Source organism: Hemiscyllium ocellatum, chromosome 24, assembly GCF_020745735.1.
Source record: "Hemiscyllium ocellatum isolate sHemOce1 chromosome 24, sHemOce1.pat.X.cur, whole genome shotgun sequence".
Lineage (NCBI taxonomy): Eukaryota > Metazoa > Chordata > Chondrichthyes > Orectolobiformes > Hemiscylliidae > Hemiscyllium > Hemiscyllium ocellatum.
Genome location: NC_083424.1, coordinates 7,105,376 through 7,133,107, shown reverse-complemented (window position 1 = coordinate 7,133,107; position 27,732 = coordinate 7,105,376). Strand labels below are relative to the sequence as shown.

Sequence of the window (27,732 nt, the reverse complement as noted above, 5' to 3'; positions counted from 1 at the left end):
CTTCAGGTAACCAAAGAGTGAGCAGGCTAATTTGGAAATGCCCCAAAGAGCCTGAAGTTGTGACCACAAAAATACCAGGTGCCATCAAATTCAAGGTCTAGCTATCAAGTCCAGTAAATTTTATAGTGAAGGATGCTTTGAAGAATTTTTCTGGAAATCCAAAAACAAAGAGGCAAAATAATTCCAGGACAGCCTTTAACCTGACTTCTATGAAATGGAATCCCTGGCCTAGGACTCATCCCCAGGCAAACTGGGGTCTCAATTAATACTTTTACTCAAGATATACTTACGCCCATTGGTTTTTGAGGTAGATTTACCCTTTTGAGTGGGAGCTGGAAGAAAACAGTAAACACAAATGAAACAAATAAACTCTTCATGGATGAAACCATGTCAAAAATAGATGTCTTGATTTTTTTTTAAAACAAAGTGATCCATAAGTTTTCCCCTTGGCCTTCAATTGCAGTCTGCAAAGAAGTGTTCAGAGGGAAGATAGAAAGCCTTGCTGAAGCACAAAGATTTTTGAAGTCAGAACTTTGAGATAACGCCTTCATTTCTCATCCTTTGTTGCCAGAAAGCAAACGAACTTCAATAGGTTTCAAAGAAATATTGCATTCACAATGAATGCATCACTACAGGAATAAAAGTTTTGATGTGTGGGTAACCACGTAAACACTCAAATGATGCTTAAAAAGCAAATAAGATTTGGAATTGGGCCCCAACATAGATCACAGAAAGGAGATAGGACAGGTTCAGTAAAGTTTATATAATTTATTTGTTTGGGACTAAGCAAAAAGGCACATAGAATCATGAAACTATGCATTTTGAATATTCTGTATTAATTTTAAATATGAACACACTTGCTGTGCTTATCCATTTAGAGCATTATGGAGGGAAAACCAGCACTACGTTAATTTGCTCCAAATTACTTAATCACACTGACAAAATAATATTTACAGAAATGCACACATTATTACCAACTGCACAACCCACCAGAGCAAACAGTTATTTGATTACAGAAATCTTTAATTTTATTTAAACATTTACCATAACTTTCAAAGAACAAGAGTTGTTGTCTTTACAACATTCAGAAATAATTTAAGCTTGCCATTTCCTTACACCAGTGACTGAATTAGATATACCATGGTCTGTTTAGCAGTAAATAAATGATGGTGATTTTCATACTTCAGAATTTTTCCTAAGCTCATGTCAGGCCAATTGGAATCGTAAAAATCTGATTCAACAATTCAGGTTATCTACAAACCGAATTCAATTTAAAAACAAAGCTCAGTTTCAAAATTACCCTTTTATCTTGAAAATTTTCAAAGTACATACTTCCCCCAAAGAAGTATCTAATTAGAATTTCCATAATGTGTCAACATGGAAACGTGTCAGAAATCCCACTTAAAGGTTCCGCAGGCATGAAGCACAACTCCCAGGCAGATGGAGAAAAGAAAAATAACTCTTCACATTGTGTTTCTTTTAGAACATAAAGTTGAAATCAGGTGCATGAACATTCATATATCAGCGTGAAACAGCAGAATGAATTGTTTTTGTGAAGTACAATAATCGAATAATTCTGCCAGAAGTGATAAAAAAAAGGCAGTAGGCAGCTTGAGGTGCCCACTTAAATTTTAGACAAAACCATACAAACTGGTATTAAAATTAGTTGTAAACAATGTCAGCAAAAAATAAACTTGGGACTTGCATTGTGCATACTTTCAAACATTCTATTATAAACAAGATGTTTTGGAACAGAAACAAACCAAATTAATAAAGTGCAAGGTTTATTCATAAGACAATTAACCATTACAAAAAGTTAATCTCACTTACTCTTATTGACTGCCTGTATGGATCTGACAACTGCTAGAAAAGACAGAAAAGTTGCACAATTATATTAATAGAAGCAAAATTTTAAATGGGAACTGACAATATAAAACCTTATTGGATAAATTAACGAGATTTTGGTCAGCGTCTAATGCAATAAACTCACCCAAACGTGAGTTTATCACTCAGTGGCAATTTCAAAGAACTTTTGGTTTACATGAAACTCATGTTTCTTTTTTTAAAAAACTTTCATATTTTCAGGTCACCATCAGTAAAATTACATTTTTTCTTTAACAGCACTTAGAGACAGCAAAATAATGTAAACATTTTCACAAAGAAGCTAAACTAATAGCACAATATCTATGTTTGCTGTGTGTCGCTGCTAATCCTCGCCATTGGTCAAAATATATGGTACATTGTTGTGTTTACTATCAATGGTCACTTTAAAAAAAAAAAAATTATTCTTGGTAATGAATTCATTTAATCATCCTGATTAATTTTGAATTAGCTGATCTAAATAGATTGCAAAATATATTTACTTTTCATTTCATTTTTGTTACAGAAGGAGACTGCTGTGTGCGTGCAACAAATCACCTGAGCTGTTGCACTGACTGAACTGTGCAGTGGTAAATGTTATAAACTGATTTCAGAGTCAGGTACCACAAACTGCTAAAGTTCTCTGCTCTCTTAACTCCCTGCCTGGGCGAGAACAAGTTCTGTTTTCACAGCTGTGTTTTAACTTCACTTATTTATTGGAAATTTGAACATTTTCAACAACCAGCATTAACAAAGCTTTAACTCAATTGATTGTACAGTTGTATCTATTGTCCCCATCAGAATCTGTCAACATAAGAACATTTTTTCAGTTTAACTAAACTAGATCAAAATAGCCTTTCACATGTATTAAAATCAACTATGCATTTTTTCACAAACCCAAAAGGCACAATATTCCCACTGGTTTTCTCCATGTAGTGAAATGAAATATTAGTACTATTCATATTCTTTACAACCTTTCTGTGCCTAAAATGGCAACTTCCACATCACAACAGTAGCGACATATTTCAAAGTACTTAACTGTCAGTGGAATGATTGGGTTATGAAAGCCACAAATAAATGCAAATCCTGCCTTTTCATGATCCTTTCAGATTATAATAATCTCACTGGATTTTAAAGTTTTTTATAACTCAAAAAATGGCTTGTAGAATTCTGATTTATTGAGATCTCAACATAAACTTCAGAGCCATTTAAAAGGTCATCTCTTAATATCAAAATATAAGCGTTTGAAATACTTAGGTCTGACAGCAGTGCAGAGAGAAACAGAATTGATGTTTTAAGTCAAATGAGATGCTTACTGCTTGAAATATCTGCCAATTCTTGAAATTCAAAAACATATATTTAAATTATTTTGTAGACATTCATTTTCAAATCAAGATATGGGTTAATATTAGATACATCTAAATAATTGACTTAGAATGTAATCTCACTCAATGTTTACTCAATTAAAAAAATGCATGAGAAACAACCCAATAAGCAAAACTGCTGAAAGCTGCAAAATGTCACATAGGACAACTTCTGAGGTGAAAATAACATGATTGATCACTGTTGGCTAGCAGTTGCCAATTTTGTGACCTAAAGAAAGGTTTATATCTTGTGATACACACATTACTGACCTACAATGATCTTTTGTTAATGTTGGACAAATTCTGACCAAACTGCAAGTCAGGGTTCTGCGTCTTCTGGATATATTTGAATCTTACATTTGATTAGATATCTACTGACACTGAATTAATGGCACGGTATAAATGGGCCAAATTCAGGTACTAAAGCTATATTCAAATAAAACCTAGACCTTTAAATGAAAGTAGACAGCAAACTGCCATTGAAACCAAATCTGATTTCCCATCTGCTTGTGCTGTTGTGTTAATTAGCAATATGGCTTTAAACAGAATGAAGTCATTGCTATGACAATGACAGAATGAGGGGTTTTAGGGATCAAAGTTTGAGAAAGGGCCAATGAACAAAGGTTTAATAGATTCAATGATTAAGCCTGATCTTGTTTCAGGATTTCACCTTGTTGCGCAACCAGTATCAGAGAGTCTTCTCAAATACTGTTGCTAAGATGCAGTCTTTCAAGGACAAAGTTAAAAATCACACAACACCAGGTTATAGACCAACAGGTTTATCTGGAAGCACTAGCTTTAAAAACCTGCTTCTTCATCAGGTGGTTGTGCAGCAGGACCATAAAACACCATTTATAGCAAAAGGTTAATGTCACGTGGCTGAAATGTATTAAACAAACTTAGATTAAGTCTTTCATCTTTTAGAATGGTTTTGCTAGTTTCCGGTTTATTAATATAAAAATCACAGAATTTCTTTTAAGTCACATTCTCAAGATAACTTCAAGTTTTCTAACATAATGTGTCATCTCAGTTCAGACAGTGCATTAAAGGTGTGAGGTTAAAGTCTATCTACGTCCCAATCTTGTATCAAACTAGTTCTATTTTTAAACTGGGATATACAGAATCTTACATCGATTGACTGTAAACTCTGCATTTTTGAGTTAAATAAAATATAATTCCGCAAATAGAGTTTCATCCTATAAATGTATGTGTGTGTGCATGCAGGAGAGACAGAGAGAGTGTGTAAATGTGAGTGTGTGCAATGGGAGAAAAGACAAGGGGGTGCGTGTGTGCACGTATGAGAGAGGGTCTGTGTTAGTGTGTGACAGAGAGAGAAAGAGAGACACACACAGAGTGTGCGCGCGCACACCAGCATTCATGAGGAGTGTGTAGTGCAGTGGGGTCACCTGTAGTGTGACATGAACCCAGGGTCCCAGTTGAGGCCATGCTCATAGGTACTGAACTTGGCTATCAGCCCTCTGCTCAGCCACATTGCGTTGTTGCTTGTCCTGAAGTCCGCCTTGGAGGATGGTCACCCGAAGGTCCAAGGCAGAATGTCCTGGACTACTGAAGTGTTCCCCGACTGGATGGGAACACCCTTGCCTGGTGATTGTTGTGCTGTGTCCATTTATCTGTTGTCATAGCATCTGCTCGGTTTCGCTAATGTACGATGCCTCGGGGCATTCTTGCCTGCAGTGTATGAGACAGAAAAGGTTGCCCAAGTCATATTTTTACCTGCCGTGTACATGATGGGAAGTGTCCTCATGTGCAATGACTGTATCCGTGTCGACACTCTGACACGTCTTGCAGTTGTTGCCATGACAGAGTTGGATGATGTTGTGGTTGATATCGTCCTGAAGGCTGGGCAGTTTGCTAGAACAATGGTCTGTTTAAGATTTGGTGGCTGTTTGAAGGCGAGAAAAGGTGAATAAATCCCCAGGACCTGATCAGGTGTACCCTAGAACTCAGTGGGAAGCTAGAAAAGTGATTGCTGGGCCTCTTGCTGAGATATTTGTATCATCGATAGTTGGAGGTGAGGTGCTGGACGACTGGAGGTTGGCTAATGTGGCACGACTATTTAAGAAGGGTGGTAAGGACAAGCCAGGGAACTATAGACGAGTGAGCCTGACGTCGGTGGTAGGCAAGTTGTTGGAGGGAATCCTGAGGGACTGGATGTACATGCATTTGGAAAGGCAAGGACTGATTGGGGAGAGTCAACATGGCTTTGTGAGTGGGAAATCATGTCTCACAAACTTGATTGAGTTTTTTGAAGAAGGAACAAAGAGGATTGATGAGGGCAGAGCAGTAGATGTGATCTATGTGGACTTCGATAAGGCGTTCGACAAGGTTCCCCATGGGAGACTGGTTAGCAAGGTTAGATCTCACAGAATACAGGAAGAACTAGCCATTTGGATACAGAACTGGCTCAAAGGTAGAAGACAGAGGGTGGTGGTGAAGGGTTGTTTTTCAGATTGGAGGCCTGTGACCAGTGGAGTGCCACAAGGATCGGTGCTGGGTTCTCTTTTTGTCATTTATATAATTGATTTGGATCTGAGCATAAGAGATATGGTTCGTAAGTTTGCAGATGACACCAAAGTTGGAGGTGTAATGGACAGCGAAGGTGGTTACCTCAGATTACAACAGGATCTGGACCAGATGGGCCAATAGGCTGAGAAGAGGCAGATGGAGTTTAATTCAGATAAATGCGAAGTGCTGCATTTTGGGAAAGCAAATCTTAGCAGGACTTATGCACTTAATGGTAAGGTCCTAGGGAGTGTTGCTGAACAAAGAGACCTTGGACTGCAGTTTCATAGCTCCTTGGAAGTGGAGTCACAGGTAGATAGGATAGTGAAGGAGGCATTTATTATGCTTTCCTTTATTGGTCAGAGTACTGAGTACAGGAAGGTCATGTTGCAGCTGTACAGGACATTGGTTAGGCCACTGTTGGAATATTGTGTGCAGTTCTGGTCTCCTTCCTATCGGAAAGATGTTGTGAAACTTGAAAGGGCTCAGAAAGGATTTTCAAGGATGTTGCCAGGATTGGAGGATTTGAGCTACAGGGAGAGGCTGAACAGGCTGGGGCTGTTTTACTTGGAATGTCAGAGGCTGAGGGGTGATCTTATAGAGGTTTACAAAATTATGGGGGGGAATGGATAGAATAAATAGACAAAGTCTTTTCCCTGGGGTCTGGGAGTCCAGAGCTGGAAAATGTGTTGCTGGAAAAATGCAGCAGGTCAGGCAGCATCAAAGGAGCAGGAGAATTGATGTTTCGGGCATAAACCCTTCTTCAGGAATGAGGAGGGTGTGCGAAGCAGGCTAAGATAAAAGGTAGGGAGGAGGGACTTGGGGGAGGGGCCTTGGGAATGCAATAGGTGGAAGGAGGTTAAGATGAGGGTGATCGGCCGGAGGGGGGGGGGCGGAGAGGTCGGGAAGGTGATTGCAGGTCAAGAAGGTGGTGCTGAGTCCGAGGGTTGGGACTGAGAAAAGGTGGGGGGAGGGGAAATGAGGAAGCTGGAGAAATCTGCATTCATCCCTTGTGGTTGGAGGTTTCCTAGGCGGAAGATGAGGCGCTCTTCCTCCAGGCGTCATGTTGCCAGGGTCTGGCGATGGAGGCGGCCTAGGACCTGCATGTCCTTGGCGGAGTGGGAGGGGGTGTTAAAGTGCTCAGCCACGGGCAGTTGGTTTGGTTGGTGCGGGTGTCCAGAGGCGTTCAACGTTCCGTAAGTAGGCGGCCTGTCTCCCCAATGTATAGGAGGCCACATCGGGTGCAACGGATGCAGTAAATGATGTGTGTGGAGGTGCAAGTGAATTTGTGACAGATATGGAAGGATCCCATGTGGCCTTGGAGAGAAGTAAAGGAGGAGGTGTGGGCTCAAGTTTTGCATTTCTTGCGGTTGCAGGGGAAGGTGCCAGGAGTGGAGGTTGGGTTGGTGAGGGGTGTGGATCTGACGAGGGAGTTGCGGAGGGAGTGGTCTTTTTGGAATGCTAAATAGGGGAGGGGTGGGAAATATATCCTTGGTGGTGGGGTCTGTTTGGAGGTGGCGGAAATGACGAAGGATGATACGATGTATCTGGAGGTTGGTGGGGTGGTAGGTGAGAACCAGTGGGGTTCTGTCCTGGTGGTGATTGGAGGGGTGGGGTTCAAGTGTGGAGGAGCGGGAAGTGGAGGAGATGCGGTGGATAGCATCGTCAACCACGTCCGAGGGGAAATTGCGGTCTTTGAAGGTGGCAGCCATCTGGGTTGTTTGGAATTGGTCCTCCTGGGAGCAGATGCGACGGAGGTGAAGGAATTGGGAATATAGGATGGCATTTTTACGGGGTGGGGGGGGGGGGGGGTTGGCAGGGTGGGAGGGGGTATAATCTAGGTAGCTGTGGGAGTCAGTCAGTTTATAGTAAACATCTGTGTTGAGTCAGTCGCCCGAGATAAAAATGGATAGGTCTAGGAAGGTGAGGGAGGAGTCCGAGACGGTCCAGGTAAATTTGAGGTCGGGGTGGATGGTGTTAATAAAGTGGATGAACTGTTCAACCTCCTCGTGGGAGCACGAGGTAGTGCCGATACAGTCATCGATGTAGTGGAGGAAAAGGTGGGGGGTGGTGCCAGTGCAGCTGCGGAAGATGGACTGTTCCACATATCCTACGAAGAGGCAGGCATAGCTGGGGCCCATGCGGGTGCCCATGGCTACTCCTTTGGTTTGGAGGAAGTGGGAGGATTGGAAAGAGAAGTTGTTTAGAGTGAGGACCAGTTCAGTCAGTCGAGGGTGTCAGTGGAAGGTTAAATCCCCACCTACGTTCTTAGTCCAAGAACTCCCCATCTACGTTCGGGACATCACCCACGCCCTCCACGATTTTCACTTCCCCGACCCCCAACGCCTTATCTTCACCATGGACACCCAGTCCCTGTACACCTCCATCCCCCATCATGAAGGCGTCAAAGTCCTCCACTTGTTCTTTTCCCGCCGAACCAACCAGTACCCTACTGGCAGTTTGGAATGAGCTGCCAGAGGAAGTGGTGGAGGCTGGTACAATTGCAATATTTAAAAGGCATTTGGATGGGCACATGAATAGGAAGGGTTTGGAGGGATATGGGCCGAGTGCTGGCAGGCGGGACTAGATTGGGTTGGGGTATCTGGTCGGCTTGGACGGATTGGACCGAAGGGTCTATTTCCAGCTGTGCATCTCTATGACTTTATGACTAAGTGAAGGCGTGGCACGTCGTAACTGGCAGTTGATGAGTTGAACATAGTACCTTGTTCTTATTAGGGCCTCTTTGAGTACCTGCAGGTGTACGTCACTTTCCTCATCTGAACAGATCCTGTGTATGCGTAGGGCTTGTCAATAGTGGCTGGCTGTTTTAATGTGTTTAGGGTAGAAACTAGAGAAGAGTAGCATTGTGAGGTTATCCGTGGATTTGCAGTAGAGTGAGGTGCTTAGGTGCCCATCCTTGATGGAGATGCACGTGTCCAATATTGAGACAGATACTAAAGAGTAGTCCATGGTAAATCTGATGATGAAACTCATTGATATCACTCTGTAGTTATTTCAGTGATTCCTTGCCAGGCGTCCAGAGGAAGAATATGTTGTCAATATATCTGGTTTATATAGTGTTCATTGAAAGTCCTGTGCAGAATAGAAGTCTTGTTCAACCTGGCAATGTATTTGGGTAAAAATTTGGTCCCCATGGCTGTTCCATGTGTCTGGAAGAAAAACTGCTTGTCAAAGATGAAAATATTGTGGTTGAGAATGAAGTGGATGAGGTGTAGAATGGTGCTTGGAGATTGGCAGTTGTTGGTGTCGAGTATTGAGGCTGTTGCCACGATGCCGTCATTGTGGGGGTTGCAGAGTGCTGACACATCCATTGTGACGAGGAATGTTCCTGGTGTGACTTGTCCGTGGGTACTAAGTTTCTGTAAGAAATCTGTAGTGTTGCAGTCGAAGCTGGGGGTCCCCATACAATGAGTTTCAAGACGACTTCAACATAGGTTCTCACACCAGGGACCCACTCCCTTACAGAAACTCATTGACCGCCACTCGAAGAAACCATAAGTCCTCCTCAGGAGACAGACACTGGTTGCAAACAATAGGGTACCCTTCGTTGTCCATTACTGCCTGGGAGCCACAAAATTATGCCATGGTCTTTGCAGCTTGCAACACGTTATCAATAAGGATCAGCACGTCACCAAAACCTTCCCCACACCTCCACTTCTTGCCTTTAAACAACCACTAAACCTTAAAACAGACCACTGCTTATAGCAAACTCCCCATCCTTCAGGACAACATCGACCACATCACTGTACAGCCCTGTCATCGCAGCCACAAGACGAGTCAAGAGTGTTGATACAGACACTACCATTACACGTGGGGTCACTTCCCACTGTGTATGTGGAAGGTACTCATGTGACTCGGACAACGTTGTCCATCTCATACACTGTAGGCAAGGATGCCCTGAGGCATGGTACATTGGTGACACCCAGCAGATGCTACAACAATGGATGAATGGAAACCGCACAACAATCACCAGACAGGAATCGTCCCTCCCAGTTGGGAAACACTTCAGCAGTCCAGGACATTCGGCCTCACACCTTCAGGTGGACCATCCTCCAAGGTGGGCTTTGAGACAAGCAACGACACAACGTGGCTGAGCAGAGTCTGATAGCCAAGTTCAGAAACACATGGGAATGGCCTCAACTGGGACCTTGGGTTCATTTCACACTATACGTGATCCCACTGCACTACACTCTCCCTGTCTCTCTCTCTCTCTCTCTCTCTCTCTCTCTCTCTCTCTCTCTCTCTCTCTCACACACACACACACACACACACTCACACAGACACCTTTAATACATTGTTTGAGCTGAGCAGGTTGATTTTAACCCTACTGCGAATCCTCTTGCAAGAATGCCTGCCTCGAAGTTTTCCTCCTCTCTCTACAAGAATCTCAGTGAGTCTCTCTCTCTCACTGCAACCCCCAGGTCATCTCCTCTGCCCTGAAGCTCTTCCACCATGTCATGAAACAGACTCCCCTTCATCCCCACCCCCATTCACCCATTGTACTCTTTGCTACTTTCTCCCCACCCCCACCTCTCTCTCATTTATCTCTCCACTCTGCAGGCACCCTGCCTCTGTACCTGAAGGGCTTTTGCCGGAAACATCGATTTTCCTGCTCCTCGGATGCTGCCTGACCTGCTGTGCTTTTCCAGCACCACTCTAATCTAGACTCTGGTTTCCAGCATCTGCAGTCCTTGTTTTTACCCAGGAGATGGGAAAAGAGACTAACAGATATTTTGCATCTGTGTTTGCTGTGGAAAAGGACATGGAAGATATAGAATGTAGGGAAATGGATGGTGACATCTTGAAAAATGTCCATATTATAAAGGAGATGAAGTGCTGAATATCTTGAAATGCATAAAAGTGGAAAAAATCGCAGGACCTGAGCAGGTGCACCCTCCAGCTCTGTGGGAAGCTAGGGAAGGGATTGCTTGGCTGCTTGCTGAGATATTTGTGTCATCGATAGTCACAGGTGAGGTGCCGGAAAATGAAGTTGGCTAACGCAGTGCCACTGTTTAAGAAAGGTGGTAAGGACAAGCCAGGAAACTATGCACCGGTGAGCCTGACATCAGTCGTGGGCAGGTTGCTGGAGGGAATCCTGAGGGACAGGATGTACATGTATTTGAAAAGGCAAGGACTGATTAGGGATAGTCAACATGGCTTTGTGCGTGGGAAATCATGTCTCACAAACTTGATTGAGCTTTTTGAAGCAGTAACAAAGAGGATTGATGAGGGCAGAGCGGTAGATGTGATCTATATGGACTTCAGTAAGGTGTTTGAAAAGGTTCCCCATGGGAGACTGGTTAGCGAGGTTAGATTTCACTGAATGCAGGGAGAACTAGCCATTTGGATACAGAACTGCCTCGAAGGGAGAAGACAGAGTGGTGGTGAAGGGTGGTTTTTCAGACTGGAGGCCTGTGACCAGTGGAGTGCCACAAGGATCAGTGCTGGGTCCACTACTTTTCATCATTTATATAAATGATTTGGATTTCAGCATAAGAGGTAATGTTAGTAAATTTGCAGATGGACACCAAAGTTTGGGAGAAGATTTGTAGCTCGGGTGCTCGTTGTCGTGGTTCTGTTCGCCGAGCTGGTAGTTTTTGTTGCAAATGTTTTGTCCCCTTTCTAGGTGACATCCTCAGTGCTTGGGAGCCTCCTGTGAAGCGCTTCTGTGCTGTTTCCTCCGGCATTTATAGTGGCTTGTCTCTGCCGCTTCCGGTTGTCAGTTCCAGCTGTCCGCTGCAGTGGCCGGTATATTGGGTCCAGGTCGATGTGTTTGTTGATAGAATCAGTGGATGAGTGCCATGCCTCTAGGAATTCCCTGGCTGTTCTCTGTTTGGCTTGCCCTATAATAGTGGTGTTGTCCCAGTCGAATTCATGTTGTTTGTCATCTGTGTCTGTGGCTACTAAGGATAGCTGGTCGTGTCGTTTCGTGGCTAGTTGGTGTTCGTGGATGCGGGCTGTTAGCTGTCTTCCTGTTTGTCCTATGTAGTGTTTTGTGCAGTCCTTGCATGGGATTTTGTATACTACGCTGATTTTGCTCATGTTGGGTATCGGGTCCTTCGTCCTGGTGAGTTGTTGTCTGAGAGTGGCTGTTGGTTTGTGTGATGTTATGAGTCCTAGTGGTCGCAGCAGTCTGGCTGTCAGTTCGGAAATGCTCCTGATGTACGGTAGTGTGGCTCGTCCTTTGGGTTGCGGCATGTCCTCGTTCAGTTGTCTTTCCCTTAGGCATCTATTGATGAAATTGCGCGGATATCCATTTTTGGTGAATACCTTGTATAGGTGTTCTTCTTCCTCTTTTTGCAGTTCTGGTGTACTGCAGTGTGTTGTGGCCCTTTTGAATAGTGTCCTGATGCAACTTCGTTTGTGTGTGTTGGGGTGGTTGCTTTCTTAGTTCAGGACTTGGTCTGTGTGTGTGGCTTTTCTGTATACCTTTGTGCTGAATTCTCCGTTCGATGTTCTCTGTACCATCACGTCTAGGAATGGGAGCTGGTTGTCCTTTTCTTCCTCTCTTGTGAATCGGAATCCGATTCACGAGAGAGGAAGAAAAGGACAACCAGCTCCCATTCCTAGACGTGATGGTACAGAGAACACCGAACGGAGAATTCAGCACAAAGGTATACAGAAAACCCACACACACAGACCAAGTCCTGAACTATGAAAGCAACCACTCCAACACACACAAACGAAGTTGCATCAGGACACTATTCAAAAGGGCCACAACACACTGCAGTACACCAGAACTGCAAAAAGAGGAAGAAGAACACCTATACAAGGTATTCACCAAAAATGGATACCCGCGCAATTTCATCAATAGATGCCTAAGGGAAAGACAACTGAACGAGGACATGCCGCAACCCAAAGGACGAGCCACACTACCGTACATCAGGAGCATTTCCGAACTGACAGCCAGACTGCTGCGACCACTAGGACTCATAACATCACACAAACCAACAGCCACTCTCAGACAACAACTCACCAGGACGAAGGACCCGATACCCAACATGAGCAAAATCAGCGTAGTGTACAAAATCCCATGCAAGGACTGCACAAAACACTACATAGGACAAACAGGAAGACAGCTAACAGCCCGCATCCACGAACACCAACTAGCCACGAATCGACACGACCAGCTATCCTTAGTAGCCACACATACACATGACAAACAACATGAATTCGACTGGGATAACACCACTATTATAGGGCAAGCCAAACAGGGAACAGCCAGGGAATTCCTAGAGGCATGGCACTCATCCACTGATTCTATCAACAAACACATCGACCTGGACCCAATATACCGGCCACTGCAGCGGACAGCTGGAACTGACAACCGGAAGCGGCAGAGACAAGCCACTATAAATGCCGGAGGAAACAGCACAGAAGCGCTTCACAGGAGGCTCCCAAGCACTGAGGATGACACCTAGAAAAGGGACGAAACGTTTGCAACAAAAACTACCAGCTCGGCGAACAGAACCACAACAATGACCCCAAAATTGGAGGTGTAGTGGACAACGAAGAAAGTTATCTCTAATAGTACAATGCGATTTTGATCAGATGGGCCTATAGGCTAAGAAGTGGCAGATGGAGTTTAATTTAGATATATGTGAGGTGCTGCATTTTGGGAAAGCAAGTCTTATCAGGACTTATACACTTAATGATAAGGTCCTACAGAATGTTGCTGAACAAAGAGACCTTGGACTGCAGTTTCATAGCTCCTTGAAAGTAGAGTTGCAGGTAGATAGGATAGTGAAGGTGGTGTTTGGTATGCTTTCCTTTATTGGTCAGAGTATTTAGTACAGGAGTTGGGAGGTCATGTTGCGGCTGTACAGGACATTGGTTAGGCCACTTTTTGAATATTGCGTGCATTTCTGGTCTCCTTCCTATCAGAAAGATTGTGTGAAACTTGAAAGTGTTCAGAAAAGATTTACAAGGATGTTGCCAGGGTTGAAGGATTGCAGGCTAGGTCTATTTTCCCTAGAAGGTTGGAGGCTGAGGGGTGACCTCATAAAGGTTTATAAAATCATAATGGACATGGATAGGATAAACAAAGTTTTTTCTGAGGGGTGAGGGAGTCTAGAACTAGAGAGCATAGGTTTAAGGTGAGAGAGCAAAGAAATAAAAGAGTCCTAAGGGGTAACACTTTCACGCAGAGTTGGTGCATGTGTGGAATGGGCTGCCAGGGAAAGTGGTGAAGGCTAGAACAATTGCAACATTTAAAAGGCATCTGGGTGGGTATATGAATAGGAAGGGTTTGGAGAGTTATGGGCCGGGTGCTGGCAGGTGGGACTAGATTGGGTTGGGGGATATCTGGTCTGATCGAGTTGAACCGAAGGGTCTGTTCCCATGTTGTACATCTCTATGAGATGACATATTTTGTTAGAAAACCTCAAGTTATCTTGAGAATGTGACTTATATATTAACGAACCAAAACTAGCAAAACCATTCGAAAAGATAAAAGACTTCATCTAGGTTTGTTTAATATATTTCAGCCTCATGACACTGTAACCTTTTTGCTAAAGATTCTGTGTTTTATGGTCCTGCTGCATAACCACCTGATGAAGGGGCAGTGCTCCGAAAGCTAGTGCTTCCAATTAAACCTGTTGGAATATAACCTGGTGTTGTGTGATTTTTAACTTTGTCCACCCCAGTCCAACACTGGCTCCTCCAAATCTTTCAAGGAAGTGGTTTTTGATGAAAAAATGCCACATGAAGATGTTATGAAGCAGTTCATTTAGAATAGGAAGGGAGATGATAAATCTAACAAGCTCAGAGAGCACTTGATAGAAATGAGCTTGTAATAGTATTAACAGTGGGAATATTTTAGATTCTGTGAAACAGACAAATGCAAAAGCATCAAGAACAAAGTTGTAAAATGAATCAAAAATGTACTTGATGGTATTAGGAATTCTGGAGCTGTGCAGGTTAACTGCATAAAAATGAAAATTCAACACGTAATGAGGTCCTGACTGAAAATTTCAGGATTGAAAGTTATTAGTTCATTTACCCTGGGGTCCTTCTGGAGTAGAGTGTGAGGAACTGCTCCTTGCCTGCTTGCTACATCAATTGGATTGGAAGTCTGGGGAAAGACAACACCGCATTCACATAATTAATGACAAGTGGTTTGGTCCACTGAAATTACTACATGCAAAGAAAAGGTCACAAAATCATGGAAAAGCCACTGGGCCACTGAATGTATGAAAAGTGAATACTTTGTGTAGCTTTCTTAGATACTCAAGTATGAAGAGATTAGTTTCTGAGATGATTACACTGAACTCCAAAAATATAGGAGGAGATATTAATGTATCCCTTAAATACAAAGTTCTTAACTTTGACTCTGCCTGTCATCTGGGTGCAGAGGTCAGTCACTTCTCAGAGGTGGTGGATGGAAGGGAGTTACCTTCGCAGCTTCCAGCATCTAATGTCACAGAATAATTCCGGAAGAGAAGGAATTCCTTAAAAATTATTAAACCAATCTGTTCCTCTTTACATAATTTCCTACTTTTCATGAGTCAAATTTAGCTGGCCAATTTCAGCAAAATCATCATGGTCACTGTCTCACTGAAATTGACAGAAATTGTGGATGCACAGAATAATGCAGAAATCCAGAAGTTATTGCCAGTGATTTTATACTTCTCCAAAAAGTGTGTTGTTATGGTTCCTGCAGTTTGTTCTCTCTGAGCGGGAAGTGAAAAAAGGTAAGTCTACTTTTATGGTATTATTCTTGCATAAAAAGCTTTTAAGAAGTTAAAACTTGTAGAGCGGTACAGTAGCTCAGTGGTCAGCACTGCTACCTCACAGCGTCAGGGACATGGGTTCGATTCCAGCCTCGGGTGACTGTCTGTGTGGAGTTTGCACATTCTCCCTGTGTCTACGTGCGTTTCCTCTGGTTTCCTCCCACAGTCCAAAGATGTGCAGGTCAGGTGAATTGTCAATGTAAGATTTCCCATAGTGTTAGGTGCATTAGTCCGAGGGAATGGGTCTGGCTGGGTTACTCTTCGGCGGGTCGGTGTAGATTTGTTGGGCTGAAGGGCCTCTTTCCAGACTGTAGGGAATCTACTCTAATCTGTTGCATGAGGTACAACTAGGCTTTCAATGATGTCATAATTGCATAACATCCCCAATGAGCTCAAAAGTAAGTTTATATTTGTGGTATTTCACATCTTTCCATACTGATTAAAAATCCCAAATATTTTTTAAAAATGCTTTTATATCTCTTACAAAGTTTATTATTTTAACTTCTACATAAATTGAATCATAATTGTTTTACAAACTGAAAATTTAAATCAAATGTGAAAGATGCTAAGTGTTTTTAACCTGCTTTGCTGTGTGTGATCATTTCAATGTGATTACTTGCTGAAATCACTTCTACCAGAGGCCAAGATATCTCCTTGGACAAAAACAGAATTGCTGGAAAAACTCAAAGAACTGGCTGCATCTGTGTAGAGAAACTTGGTTATAGGGGTTGCTACTGGGCAAGGGAGAAGGGTCCAGAAATCATTGGATATTTGTGGGAGAATTTCTTTCAAGTCAGCACCCTTCCTAAATGCTAAGAGGATGCCCCATCTTGTGGGACAACATAGAACTAGAGGGCACAATTTCAAAATAAGGTTTTTCTTGCTGATGTCAGAAAAGAAGAGAGAATTTGTTCTCTTGGTTGTTAATCTTTGGAACTATCTTCCGCAGAGAACAGTGGAGGGTGGGTCATGGAATGTTGAGTAAGATTTTCAATCCTTAAGGGAAACCAGTGGGGGGTATGGTTTGGTGATGGTTGATGTTTGCAGGAAAGTAGATATGAGACCACAATCAGATCAGCCGTGATCTTACTTATTGGCAGTCTTGATGGGCCAAATGTCCTAATGCTGTTTTTTTCCCTTGTGATCTGACACAAGATCCAGGCTCTTTGTTTTCATGCAAAAGTAAAATCATATTGTAGTATTGTGATGGTCATTATTGCTATAACCTTTAAAATGAGAATATTCATGGGGAAGCTATCAAAATTGTGTTAACAGTTATAAATGTCATTTCAGGTAATGTTCCTGAAAAACCCAAGACTGCTAAAAGGTACACAGAAAAATATTAATTTATAACTTGTCAAGAATACATGCTACCATAAGGAAATTATGCAAACAGAAACCACAATATTTTAACAGAGACAGACTTCAAAACTAATTAATTATTTGTGAAGTGCATTGGGATATCCTGAAGTTGTTGAAGGCAAGATATAAAGCAAGTCATTTTTTTTTTCAACATCTGTCTGTACATAAGTTTCTTATAACTGGAATGTTATGTTGTGAAACTGACACAAGGACATTCACTCTGAAGGCCAATGTGTAAGGTGTAGGGCATATGGGACCTTCAGGACTCAATCGCCTTCTTCAACAAATTGAGTTCACTAAGCATTCAATAAACTAAATGTTCATGGCCAGAACTGTGCAGTGTTTTAATGAATTAGGACTGTATTTATAATAGTCACTATATAGAATCACATGTTCTGTCCTAAGTTTAGAATTTCCCTGCAAGTTACATTTTGATAAATTTGCAGAAATACTTTTCCTTGAATGACTAAGAAATCCAAAGAACTGCAGATGCTGGAAATCAGAAACAAAAACAGAAATTTCTGGAGAATCCAGCAGGTCTGGCATCTATGGAGAGAAAGAGCTGAAAATGTGTTGCTGGAAAAGCGCAGCAGACATTTTCCAGCAACACATTTTCAGCTCTGATCTCCAGCATCTGCAGTCCTCACTTTGTTCTATGGAGAGAAAGCAGAGTTAATGTTTCGGGATCTATGGCCCTTCTTCAGAACTGGTTATAGTTAGGAAAAGTTTGATTAGATTAGATTAGATTAGACTTACAGTGTGGAAACAGGCCCTTCGGCCCAACAAGTCCACACCGACCCGCCGAAGCGAAACCCACCCATACCCCTACATTTACCCCCTACCTAACACTATGGGCAATTTAGCATGGCCAATTCACCTGACCCGCACATCTTTGGACTGTGGGAGGAAACCGGAGCACCCGGAGGAAACCCACGCAGACACGGGGAGAACGTGCAAACTCCACACAGTCAGTCGCCTGAGTCGGGAACTGAACCCGGGTCTCAGGCGCTGTGAGGCAGCAGTGCTAACCACTGTGCCACCGTGCCGCCCACGAATACGCTAAATCACAACATGGGTTGGGGACCGTGGAGTGGAGAGTAAATGATAGGTGGAGGTGGAGCCCAAAAGCAGTTGCCCAGGCAGGTGGCTGACAATGGGTTCTTTGTGATGACGATTGAGCTTCCAGGTGCTTACTGCTTAACACACCTCCACGTTCCCTGGTCAACATCTCCATTTCAGGCTTGCTGCAGTACCCAGCAAAGCTCAGTGCAAGTAACTCTGCAGCCTTCTGGACTCAATTCCAAGTTTCACAATTTTAGATAGAGACAAAATAACTGCAGATGCTGGAATCCAAAGTTGACAAGCAGGAGGTTGGAAGAACACAGCAAGTAAGGCTGCATCAGGAGATGGAGAAGTCGACATTTCAGATGTAATCTTTGAGGACTGGGGGTGGGGAAAGCTGCAGATAGAGGTGGCGGCAATGGGGGAAGAGGTTGAGTAATGAGGTAGTGATAAGTGAATACAGGAGGTGGATGCGACCTAGTTGATTGATAGGAGAAACAAATCCGGTTGGCAGCTAGAGGGAAGGGTCAGTTAGAGGGAGGGAAGGGTCAGTTAGAGGGAGGGAAGGGTCAGTTAGAGGGAGGGAAGGGTCAGTTAGAGGGAGGGAAGGGTCAGTTAGAGGGAGGGAAGGGTCAGTTAGAGGGAGGGAAGGGTCAGTTAGAGGGAGGGAAGGGTCAGTTAGAGGGAGGGAAGGGTCAGTTAGAGGGAGGGAAGGGTCAGTTAGAGGGAGGGAAGGGTCAGTTAGAGGGAGGGAAGGGTCAGTTAGAGGGAGGGAAGGGTCAGTTAGAGGGAGGGAAGGGTCAGTTAGAGGGAGGGAAGGGTCAGTTAGAGGGAGGGAAGGGTCAGTTAGAGGGAGGGAAGGGTCAGTTAGAGGGATGAAAGGGATTCATAGGATGGTGGGAATTAGAATCCTTACAGTGTGGACACAGGCCCTTCGGCCCAACAAGTCCACACCAACCCTCTGAAGAGTAACCCACCCAAACCCATTCCCTATATTTACCCTTGACGAATAACTTACACTATGGGCAATTTAGCATGGCCAATTCACCTAACATGCACATCTTTGGAGGAAACCCACGCAGACACTGGGAGAATGTGCAAACTCCACACAAGGTTAAAATCAAACCTGGGTCCCTGGTGCTGTGAGGCAACAGTGCTACCCACTGGGTGGAAGGTTAATTGAAATTGGAGAGCTCAACATTGAATCCTCTGGGCTGTAGGGTGTTGTTCTTCCAATTTGTGGTCCGATTCATTGTGGCATTGGAGAAGACAGAGGAAGTTTTCTTCCAGCCTCCTGCTGGTCTACCTCCACAATTTTAGAGCTTGAACACCTTCTCCCATATTCTTCCCCAGAAACCCACACACCAGGCTTTGTTTTAAATAGGTTGCTGCCACAAATAACCCATTGTCAGTCACTAATGGTCACCATTAGCAGATATTTATTTACCCATACTGATCTTTGCCTCTTCCTTTATCTGCTTAATTGTTCGCTCTCTCTCTGGGCTCCACCTCTACCTGTTCTTTCCCCCTCTCCATGCCCCATCTTCAGCATATTTACCAACCCTATCCTAGCTACGATCAGTTCTTAAGGAGGATCTTTGGATCCAAAACATTGTTCCGTTTTGTCTCCATAGATGCTGCTAGATCTGCAGAATTTTTCCAGCATTTTGTTTTTGTTTCCCTGAATGATATCTTACTTTGTACTGACATTTGAACACTTCTGAAATTACAACAAATCAGGAACTTGCACAAAAATTGAAATATTAAAATGTCACAGCCAATAAAAATATTTCCAAAGTTTATTTTAGAGTTTACTCAGCAAGCATTGAAGAGCTTAAGCATTACTTTATAGGATATGATGTCATTTAAATGGTTGACTGAGTTACAGTACTTTCAGATAATTATTATTTTTTGTTTAGTACATTCATGGATAACAGTGCTCATTCTGCAGATTGCCAAGAAGTTACTGCACTTGAATGCTTAAATTTATCGTTCTATGAGATTTTATTTCAAAATTGGAAGAAAACATTTTAAAAAGTTTCAACACTAATCATATATGACTGAAAATTTTAAGTTTCATCATGATCTGTTTCCAGTGACCTTGAGTTAAGAATACTACATATTGCCCATGACATTGCTATTTGCCTACAACTATGGCAGTCAGATAATGAATAACCTGTTATGCCTCGAACTGACTCCCGGCTCAGCAAAGTGGAATGCGAAGACAGTGAAACTGACTGAGGTAATCTGTCTCCCCCCTACCTCAGTGACAGACGCTTCAGTCTGAAAAATGGAAGAGCACTCAGCAGCGCCGACCCAGGCAATCTTAATAACCCTGACTGATCATGGCAGCCCAGTGAAAGGCATTGTGCTCAGTCAGCATAAGCACATGCAAGTTAGGCCTTTAGGGCAAAAAAAAAATCATCTGCTCTACAGAACAAGGTAATTTGCTCATTTGAAATGGTTCCTACCATTACAATGCATCAGCTACAGGATTTTTGACTCCAAAGATGGGTCAAGTATTATTAACCTTCTGCAGTTTACCCTCAGGGCCTCTTCGTCTACTGAAGTTGGCATGTAAATTATGTGGAAATTTGCAGATCAAACTGGTCTGCCTTTGACAGATACATTTTTTTTCCCACAGTTTTGTGCCTAGAAAATGCTGTACTTACTGATCCTGGTATAATCATAGGTTAACCACATCAATCACAGCAGGTTTACAGGACCCACTTCTTAACAAAGGTTATGCAGAAAGCATGTAGCAAAGCTCAACTGCAAATAAACTGTTTAATAATTATAAATGTACACTTCACTGCAACTTTCCTTTAATACTCTCAGACAGTTGCTCAGTTATGACAAATCTTCAACACTTCAACAGTAATGTGATTTACTCATATTAAAACCGAGGGAGGAGCAGGAAGAAAAGAGAATCGGCATTTCCATTCTCCCATTTCCATGCTTCTATCATTATCAGCGAAACATATTACAATTCAGTTTTAGCAATTACCCAAACAGATTTACATACCTTAGGTTGAAATGCTCCCTGAAGTGACCCAAAAGGACCTGAATGCGGAATCATGGGTGGCATGCCTGGCACTGTTGGAGCATACGGTGGGAAGAACTAAAATCAAAAAGATTTGAAGAATTAGATTCTGAATGAGAATCAGTCACATTGTGCACATTATACATTTAAGCCAAGTGTAAACAATTTAAAGATGCATTTTACCTACTTGAACAAATCTATCAATTTATTTACACCTGGTTACTGTCTAAAAACTATCTCAGGTAATATTATAGTAGACATTTCACTGATAGATATGGCAAAGTGTTTAATTGTCTGCAACTTTTCCCTTACAAGACGCAACATTAAAACAATTTTACAGGAAGACTCACAAGCTAGTCTTTTTCCTGAAGCATCTAATATTACATTTTCAACTTCACTGAAGACTGGAAAAAATCCCGTTACAATGAGCATGTTTTCTCCTGCCAGCACCCGTCAATTTTATATTGGCAAATTAAATTATTGCTGTGAACCTGCATCATGTCTATCCCCAATGCTGAAGAGTTTCATCTTCAGTGAAGCCCAATAAAGTGAGATATCTTTTTAACATAGAAAAGCAATTCAGTAACATAGTTTTTAGACAGCTGCATCCTTTACTTGTATTTGTAATCTAAACAAGTAAACAACTATCTGTTTTCTGCATTTCATGGGAAAGTGCTCCAAAAATGTAATGCTTTTCAAACTAAAGCTGCTAGCAATGAACAAGGAAACACTTGATTTGCACATGTGAGATTAATGCCTCTGCTATCAATCAAGTAAGCCCTGGACATACAGTGACAAAATTTCGGTTTTAGCTACCCAAAGGGACAGACTGTTAAAAGCACATACAGCCTTCAATTTACAATTCAAAATCACCTAATCTATATTTGGTCAGTTACTGTTAGAAATGCAAATTGAGGCTAATTTGATGAACTGCAGATGCACTGGAAACCACAAGAGTTGAAATGCCAAGTTTAACACGTGAAATGATGCTTGATCAAGATAACATTTATATTTTTAAAAAGTGGGTGTGAACTGAAGCACACGCACAATAAGCTCTCGAAAAAAAAGGACACTCACACTAGAATGTCGATAGAAAGGATTTTCTATTTTTGGTGTATACTTTTCAAACTGAAAGGAAGAGCAAAAAAAAACAAGTTGTAATAGATTTATTTTGCCTAACATCTAAATCACTGTCATTGTAAAGCTGTGAGGCTGCCAAAATAAATTAAACATCTTCTGATCATGATGTACAGTTAGAATAGGCTAATGAATAATCGATATTGGCTGCGAATCATTTTTAACTTGGCACAAACTACTAACAATTCTTGAAACAAAATCGATAAACAGCTTTTAATAATTACTTTTACATATTTCATCTTTAAACAATTAGGGGACATTAAGAAATGGAAAATCTTCACACACAACCATTTGGCATGGCAGCTGCTGCTGAATGTAATAACTATGTATACAGAACACATGCATAATTTCATTAATTATAGCCATTACCAGATGTCTGCCACTTAGTCAGCATAAACAACATTAATCACAAAAATATACACTAGGTAGATTATATGCACATTTCTTTATGACCGTAATTAGACCACATGGTACTTTTTTTGCATTAAAAAAAAATTGAAAACACATTCTGCCACAAGCAGTTAAAATGTTTCTCTTCATGATCTCTTTTTGGAAAATTTGGATATTATATTTAAACACAAGTAGACGTATATACAGCTTCACCAAACATTATGGTGAGCTGGTGTGTAAATCCCAACAAATTAAGTTAACTGTTTTCTAATACTGTTCAAAGTAAAGAAATAACAACTGACTGAGCATTAATGACCAAAGTTCTATGGGTATCTGGTCTTAGACGATTTTAATTATACATTCTTAACTCTAGATTACAAAGAACAATAGTGTTGGTGTGTTAGATGTTATCGAACTCCTACTATTTTCAGTTCACAGAAAGTATATATATATATATATATATATATATATATATATCAGCAGGGTGGATATATTTATACTTCATTCTTCCACACTGGGCTACCGTGGTATTTCACTTTTGCGAGGATGCAATGCTCGTATAGCATACATTTAAGGTCATGTTCAATTATTTTATATTGATGAATAAAAACCAATAAATTATAATTTAGTGCATTTCAATTTAAACTCACAACCCTGCAAAAAACAAAACAAAACAAAACGTGTTCACAGGCTGAGAAAGGACTAATAATTTCTCAATCTTTTGACCACACAACACTTTAAAGCATTATCAGATACTTTGAGATGTTATGCTATATTAAATGCATGATAGAAATTCAGGTAACTGTTGCTTATCAAGTTTTGGACTATTTTTTCTTCTGACTGGTCTCAGTTTGGGGTATTTTAAATTAGGAAAATAATAAGATCCTATTCTCTTTAAATAATAATTGGTCACTGCTAATAGTCTGAAGCCTTCTGTACTCTACTGAAATGTATATAAATAATCTCAATACAGACATGTGACCTTCCACCTTAAATGGTTGTATGGTCCAAAGATAGCACAGGAATTTCAAAATATAAAGCTAACTGCCACTGGTATTTTTCTTTTTAAGAACCACATTAGCCAACCAGTGGTCACTATGGCAAAAGAGGTGGAATGTTTTTTTTGTAAGGGGAGAGGGGAGTCAAGAGATGCTCTACTTATCCTCACTTTTCTGCCTGGGGGATGCACCATAGATGGTGCAGTGGGCGGCATGAGTGGAGTCGGTGGCAGACTCGCAGGAAAAGGAGCAAACGTGTGCTGATGTGTGTGTTGATGCGTGTGCTGATGCTGGTGTTGATGCTGATGATACTCTGCCCTCAAGAATGGTGGCGGGGCCAGCGACCCTGCCCTGTCGGAACTCTGAACCAAAAAGCGGTTGTTCAACTCCTGCCTCAGCAGTTCATGCTCTGGAAGAGAAAAAAGAAACACAAGGGCCGTGGGCCAGTCAGTTGGAAAAAGAAATTCCAAATATTCACCTGGCATTCCCTGTTTCTGCAGGTCATGCTGTGGTGGTTTTCTACGTGAGGACTCATTGGTGGAGGTAACAGAGATGCCTGTGACAAAGCACCAATCAGAATTCCCGACTGAGGCTGACAATACATGATTGGTTGGTTGAATGATATCAACAGGCTGGTATCTAAAGACAGAAGAGAACCATATGAGTCATCCCAGCAGAAAACAAACTGGGGAAATGAGAAACACACACAGTCTACCTCTAAAGGAGATAGCTAAGATACCACTTGTCTCCATAAGAGCAGACAGCAATATTGCGAAATGAAGTACATCCACTGGACATTGAAGGAATTCACGGCTTTGTAATTTACCATTAGCTATTCGTTTAACTTGGAAAAGCGCATTATGAGCTTGGAGTTGAAAGCCATTTACTTATTCCACAGGCATTTCAGGGCTCGTCTGTGCAGCTTTAAGCTGCCAAAACTTACAAATACTCTGAATCACCTTTACTGCTGGTAGCATGGCAACATCAGCAGCATGCTGAAAAGTTAGTTTTAAAATAAAACAAAATCATTACTTGCTCTTATGAGGACATGCGTCTTAATGTAATTTCAGACAATTGCATTCAGTACAACTTCAAGAAAATAAATCACATCGAATTATGCTACCTTGAAAGAAAAACATTTGAAAAACTACTTATTGAAGTATGATTATCCTCTGATTTAAAATAAGTGGAATTATTAAATACAAATATAATTTAAAGGGTAAAACACAGTAGTCTTGTCAATAAGCAAGACAATAATCTTGGCCAATGTTGCTGACAATTTTGGGTGGGATTTGAAAGATTACAGTAAAACTGACAGTAAAACTCTTACTCCCCAAAAGATCTTCTTTGTACTAGTGGTCAGTTGAATTATTTAAAAACAACAGTTATAGGAGAGAAATACATCTAGTTTGTTGAGGACAACTAAAACATTATTCAAACTTTCCAGGCAATGAATACAGGAGGGATTTGATTTTGAACACTCAAGTAGATTGAAGCAAGGATTTTGTCTTAAGCTAGTCTTTTGCTGGGAGAAGGGTAAGCAAGATACGAGGCTGAAAGCTGAGGTACAAAGTCAGAATTGCCCCTTCCCTTCTGACTCAAATCCACAACACACAGAACTGTAATTAAACAATTTCTTTGTCCTTTGGTCTTCTACAAATGTGGTACACATTTTCTGTCACAAGGGAGAGCAATTCATCTGCTTTCAGGTTTTATCAGTGTTGCTTTTTAACTTGAGAATCATAATGATCAAAAGACTAATTTGCTCGAATCCTAAAAAGAATGTATGAATTTTGAAAGCATTAGATAATGATCTCTAAGTGCAAATCTACATTGTTATAGTCCAACAGATTTATTTGAAAACGCTAGTTTTCGGAGTGTTGCTCCTTCATCAGGTGCAGTGAGAGAGGAAGCATTAGACAGAATTTATAATTAAGAGCTCAAAGGGTCATACAATTGTTATGAATGCATTGAACAAACCAAAAATGGCTCATTCCCTCATATTAAATTTTTAATCAGTTAGGAGATGCAGGTTTTGGCTGATTAGAATGCAAGTCCCAGAATTTCTTTCCCAGAACTGCCCTGAGATAACAAAGTTTTATCAGTGTATAAAGTGACATTTCAGGTCAGGCAATGCATTTTGGACAAAGTGAGGACTGCAGCTGCTGGAGATTAGAGTCGAGAACATGGTGCTGAAAGCGGAGGAGGCCCAGGACCTGCATGTCCTTGGCAGAGTGGGATGGAGAGTTAAGTGTTCAGCCAAGGGGTGGGAGGGTTGATTGGTGCAGGTGTCCCAGTGATCTTCTCTGAAGCGCTCTGCAAGTTGGTGTCCTGTCTCCCCACTGAGACCGCATTGGGGAGCAACTGATACAATAAATGAAATGTGTGAAAGTGCAGGTGAAACTCTGATGGATGCGGAAGGCTTCTTTGGGGCCTTCGACAGAGGTGAGGGGGGAGGTGGGGGCGCAGGTTTTGCAATTCCTGTGGTGGCAGGGGAAGTTGCTGGGAGTGGAGGGTGGGTTGTTGTTGCGGGGGAGCGTGGAGGAAATGTCTGTATGCAAAATGGATAGGGGTGGGGTGGGGTGGGGTGGGTGGGGTGGGGTGGGGGGGTGGGGTGGGGTGGGGTGGGGTGGGGTGGGGAGGGAAATATCTCTCTGGTGGTGGGGTCTGTTTGAATATATACTGACAAAATTTACTTCCTTTGAACTCTTGGCGAGGAATCACTGAAACAACTCCATAGTGATAGCAACAAGTTTCAGACTTACCATGGACCACCCTTTAGAAGCAGTCTCATTCTTGTACACACTCATCCCTGTCAAGGACAGACATCGCCAATACCTCACTCTAAGTCTACGGATAACCTCATGACGCTGCACTTTTCCAGCTTCCATCTTAAACATTATTAAAAAAGCCACCCCCTTGGGACAAACCCTATAATACAAAGGATCTGTTCAGATGAGGAGGAACACGATGACACCTGAAGGTGTTAAAGGATGCCTTCATAAAAATGGGATACAATGCTCAACTCATCGTTCACCAGTTCTGATAAGCTATAGTGAAAAACCAAACAACCTCTTCAGAAGACAGACATGGGATACACTTTGTCGTCCAGTACCTTCTGTGAATGGAGAAACTACACCATGGTCTTCACAGCTTTCAACATGTTATCAATGAGTGACGAGCACCTCGTCAAGATAATCCTTCTGCCTCCACTTCTCACCTTCAAACAACCCCCAAACCTTAGACAGACCATCATTTGTCGAAAATTACCCAAGCTTCAGGACAACATTGACCACAATATTTACAACCCTGTCATGGCAAGACATGTCAGATCATCAACGTGGATATTACCATCACACATGGGAATTCCAGCCAGCACATGCACGGCAGATACTCAAGTGACTCTGCCAATGTTGTCTACCTCATACGCTGCAGACAAGAATGGTGTATTGGTGAAACCGTTCAGATGCTATGGCAATGGATGAATGGAAATTGAACAACAATCGCCAATCAGGGATGTCCCCTCCCATGGGAGGTATACTTCAGCTGTCAAGGGCATTTGGCCTCAGATCTTCACATAAACATCCTCCGAGTTGGACGTTGGGATACACAACAACGTAGAGTCACCGACCAGAGGCTGATAGCCAAGTGTGGTACCCATGAGGATGGCCTCAACCATGATTTTGGGTTCATGTCATACTACAGGTGACTCCATCACACTATACAAACCTGCACGCGTGCTGTCACATTCGCTCCGTCACACACCCAAAAACCTCCCTCTCCCCACGATCCACACACCCATCCCTCACTCATCTACACACCTGTGCAGGTCCCTCCTACCCCCCCACATACATGTACAACCCAACTCTCCCCCTCTCCCACACACGCGCACAACCCACCTCACCACCCTCTCCCACACAGGCGCACAACCCACCTCTCCCACATACTCGCACAGCCCCCCCTCCTCCCCATCCCACATACGTGCACAGACCCCCACCCTACCCCACCCCATCCCACACACGGGCACAGCCACCCCTCTCCACCCTCTCCCACACACGCACACAGCCGCTCCCTCCTCCCCATCCCACACATGCACACAGACCCCCCCCCCTCCCCAACCCACACACGCACACAGACCCCCCTCCTCCCCATCCCACACACGGGCACAGCCCCCCTTTCCCCCCCCCCCTCTCACACACACACGGCCCCCATCTCTCACACACACACGGCCCCCCTCTCTC

At 42.5% G+C, this 27,732-nt stretch overlaps 1 protein-coding gene across 9 annotated transcripts in view; it reads right to left on the bottom strand.

Annotated features, from left to right (window-relative positions):
* The window catches only part of fbrsl1 (fibrosin-like 1), a 1,050,756-nt gene that overhangs the window by 17,777 nt on the left and 1,005,247 nt on the right, over positions 1 to 27,732 (bottom strand). For 4 of the 9 annotated variants that reach the window (XM_060843388.1, XM_060843390.1, XM_060843396.1 and 1 more), the window contains 6 exons: positions 23,970 to 24,130; positions 22,044 to 22,094; positions 20,949 to 21,044; positions 14,770 to 14,841; positions 1,831 to 1,863; positions 291 to 332 (listed from right to left, as the gene is read on the bottom strand). In XM_060843388.1, coding sequence (XP_060699371.1) covers positions 291 to 332; positions 1,831 to 1,863; positions 14,770 to 14,841; positions 20,949 to 21,044; positions 22,044 to 22,094; positions 23,970 to 24,130 — 455 coding nt within the window. The remainder of the gene's footprint in view (positions 1 to 290; positions 333 to 1,830; positions 1,864 to 14,769; positions 14,842 to 20,948; positions 21,045 to 22,043; positions 22,095 to 23,969; positions 24,131 to 27,732) is intronic. The other 5 variants (XM_060843389.1, XM_060843391.1, XM_060843392.1 and 2 more) reach the window with 5 other exon arrangements.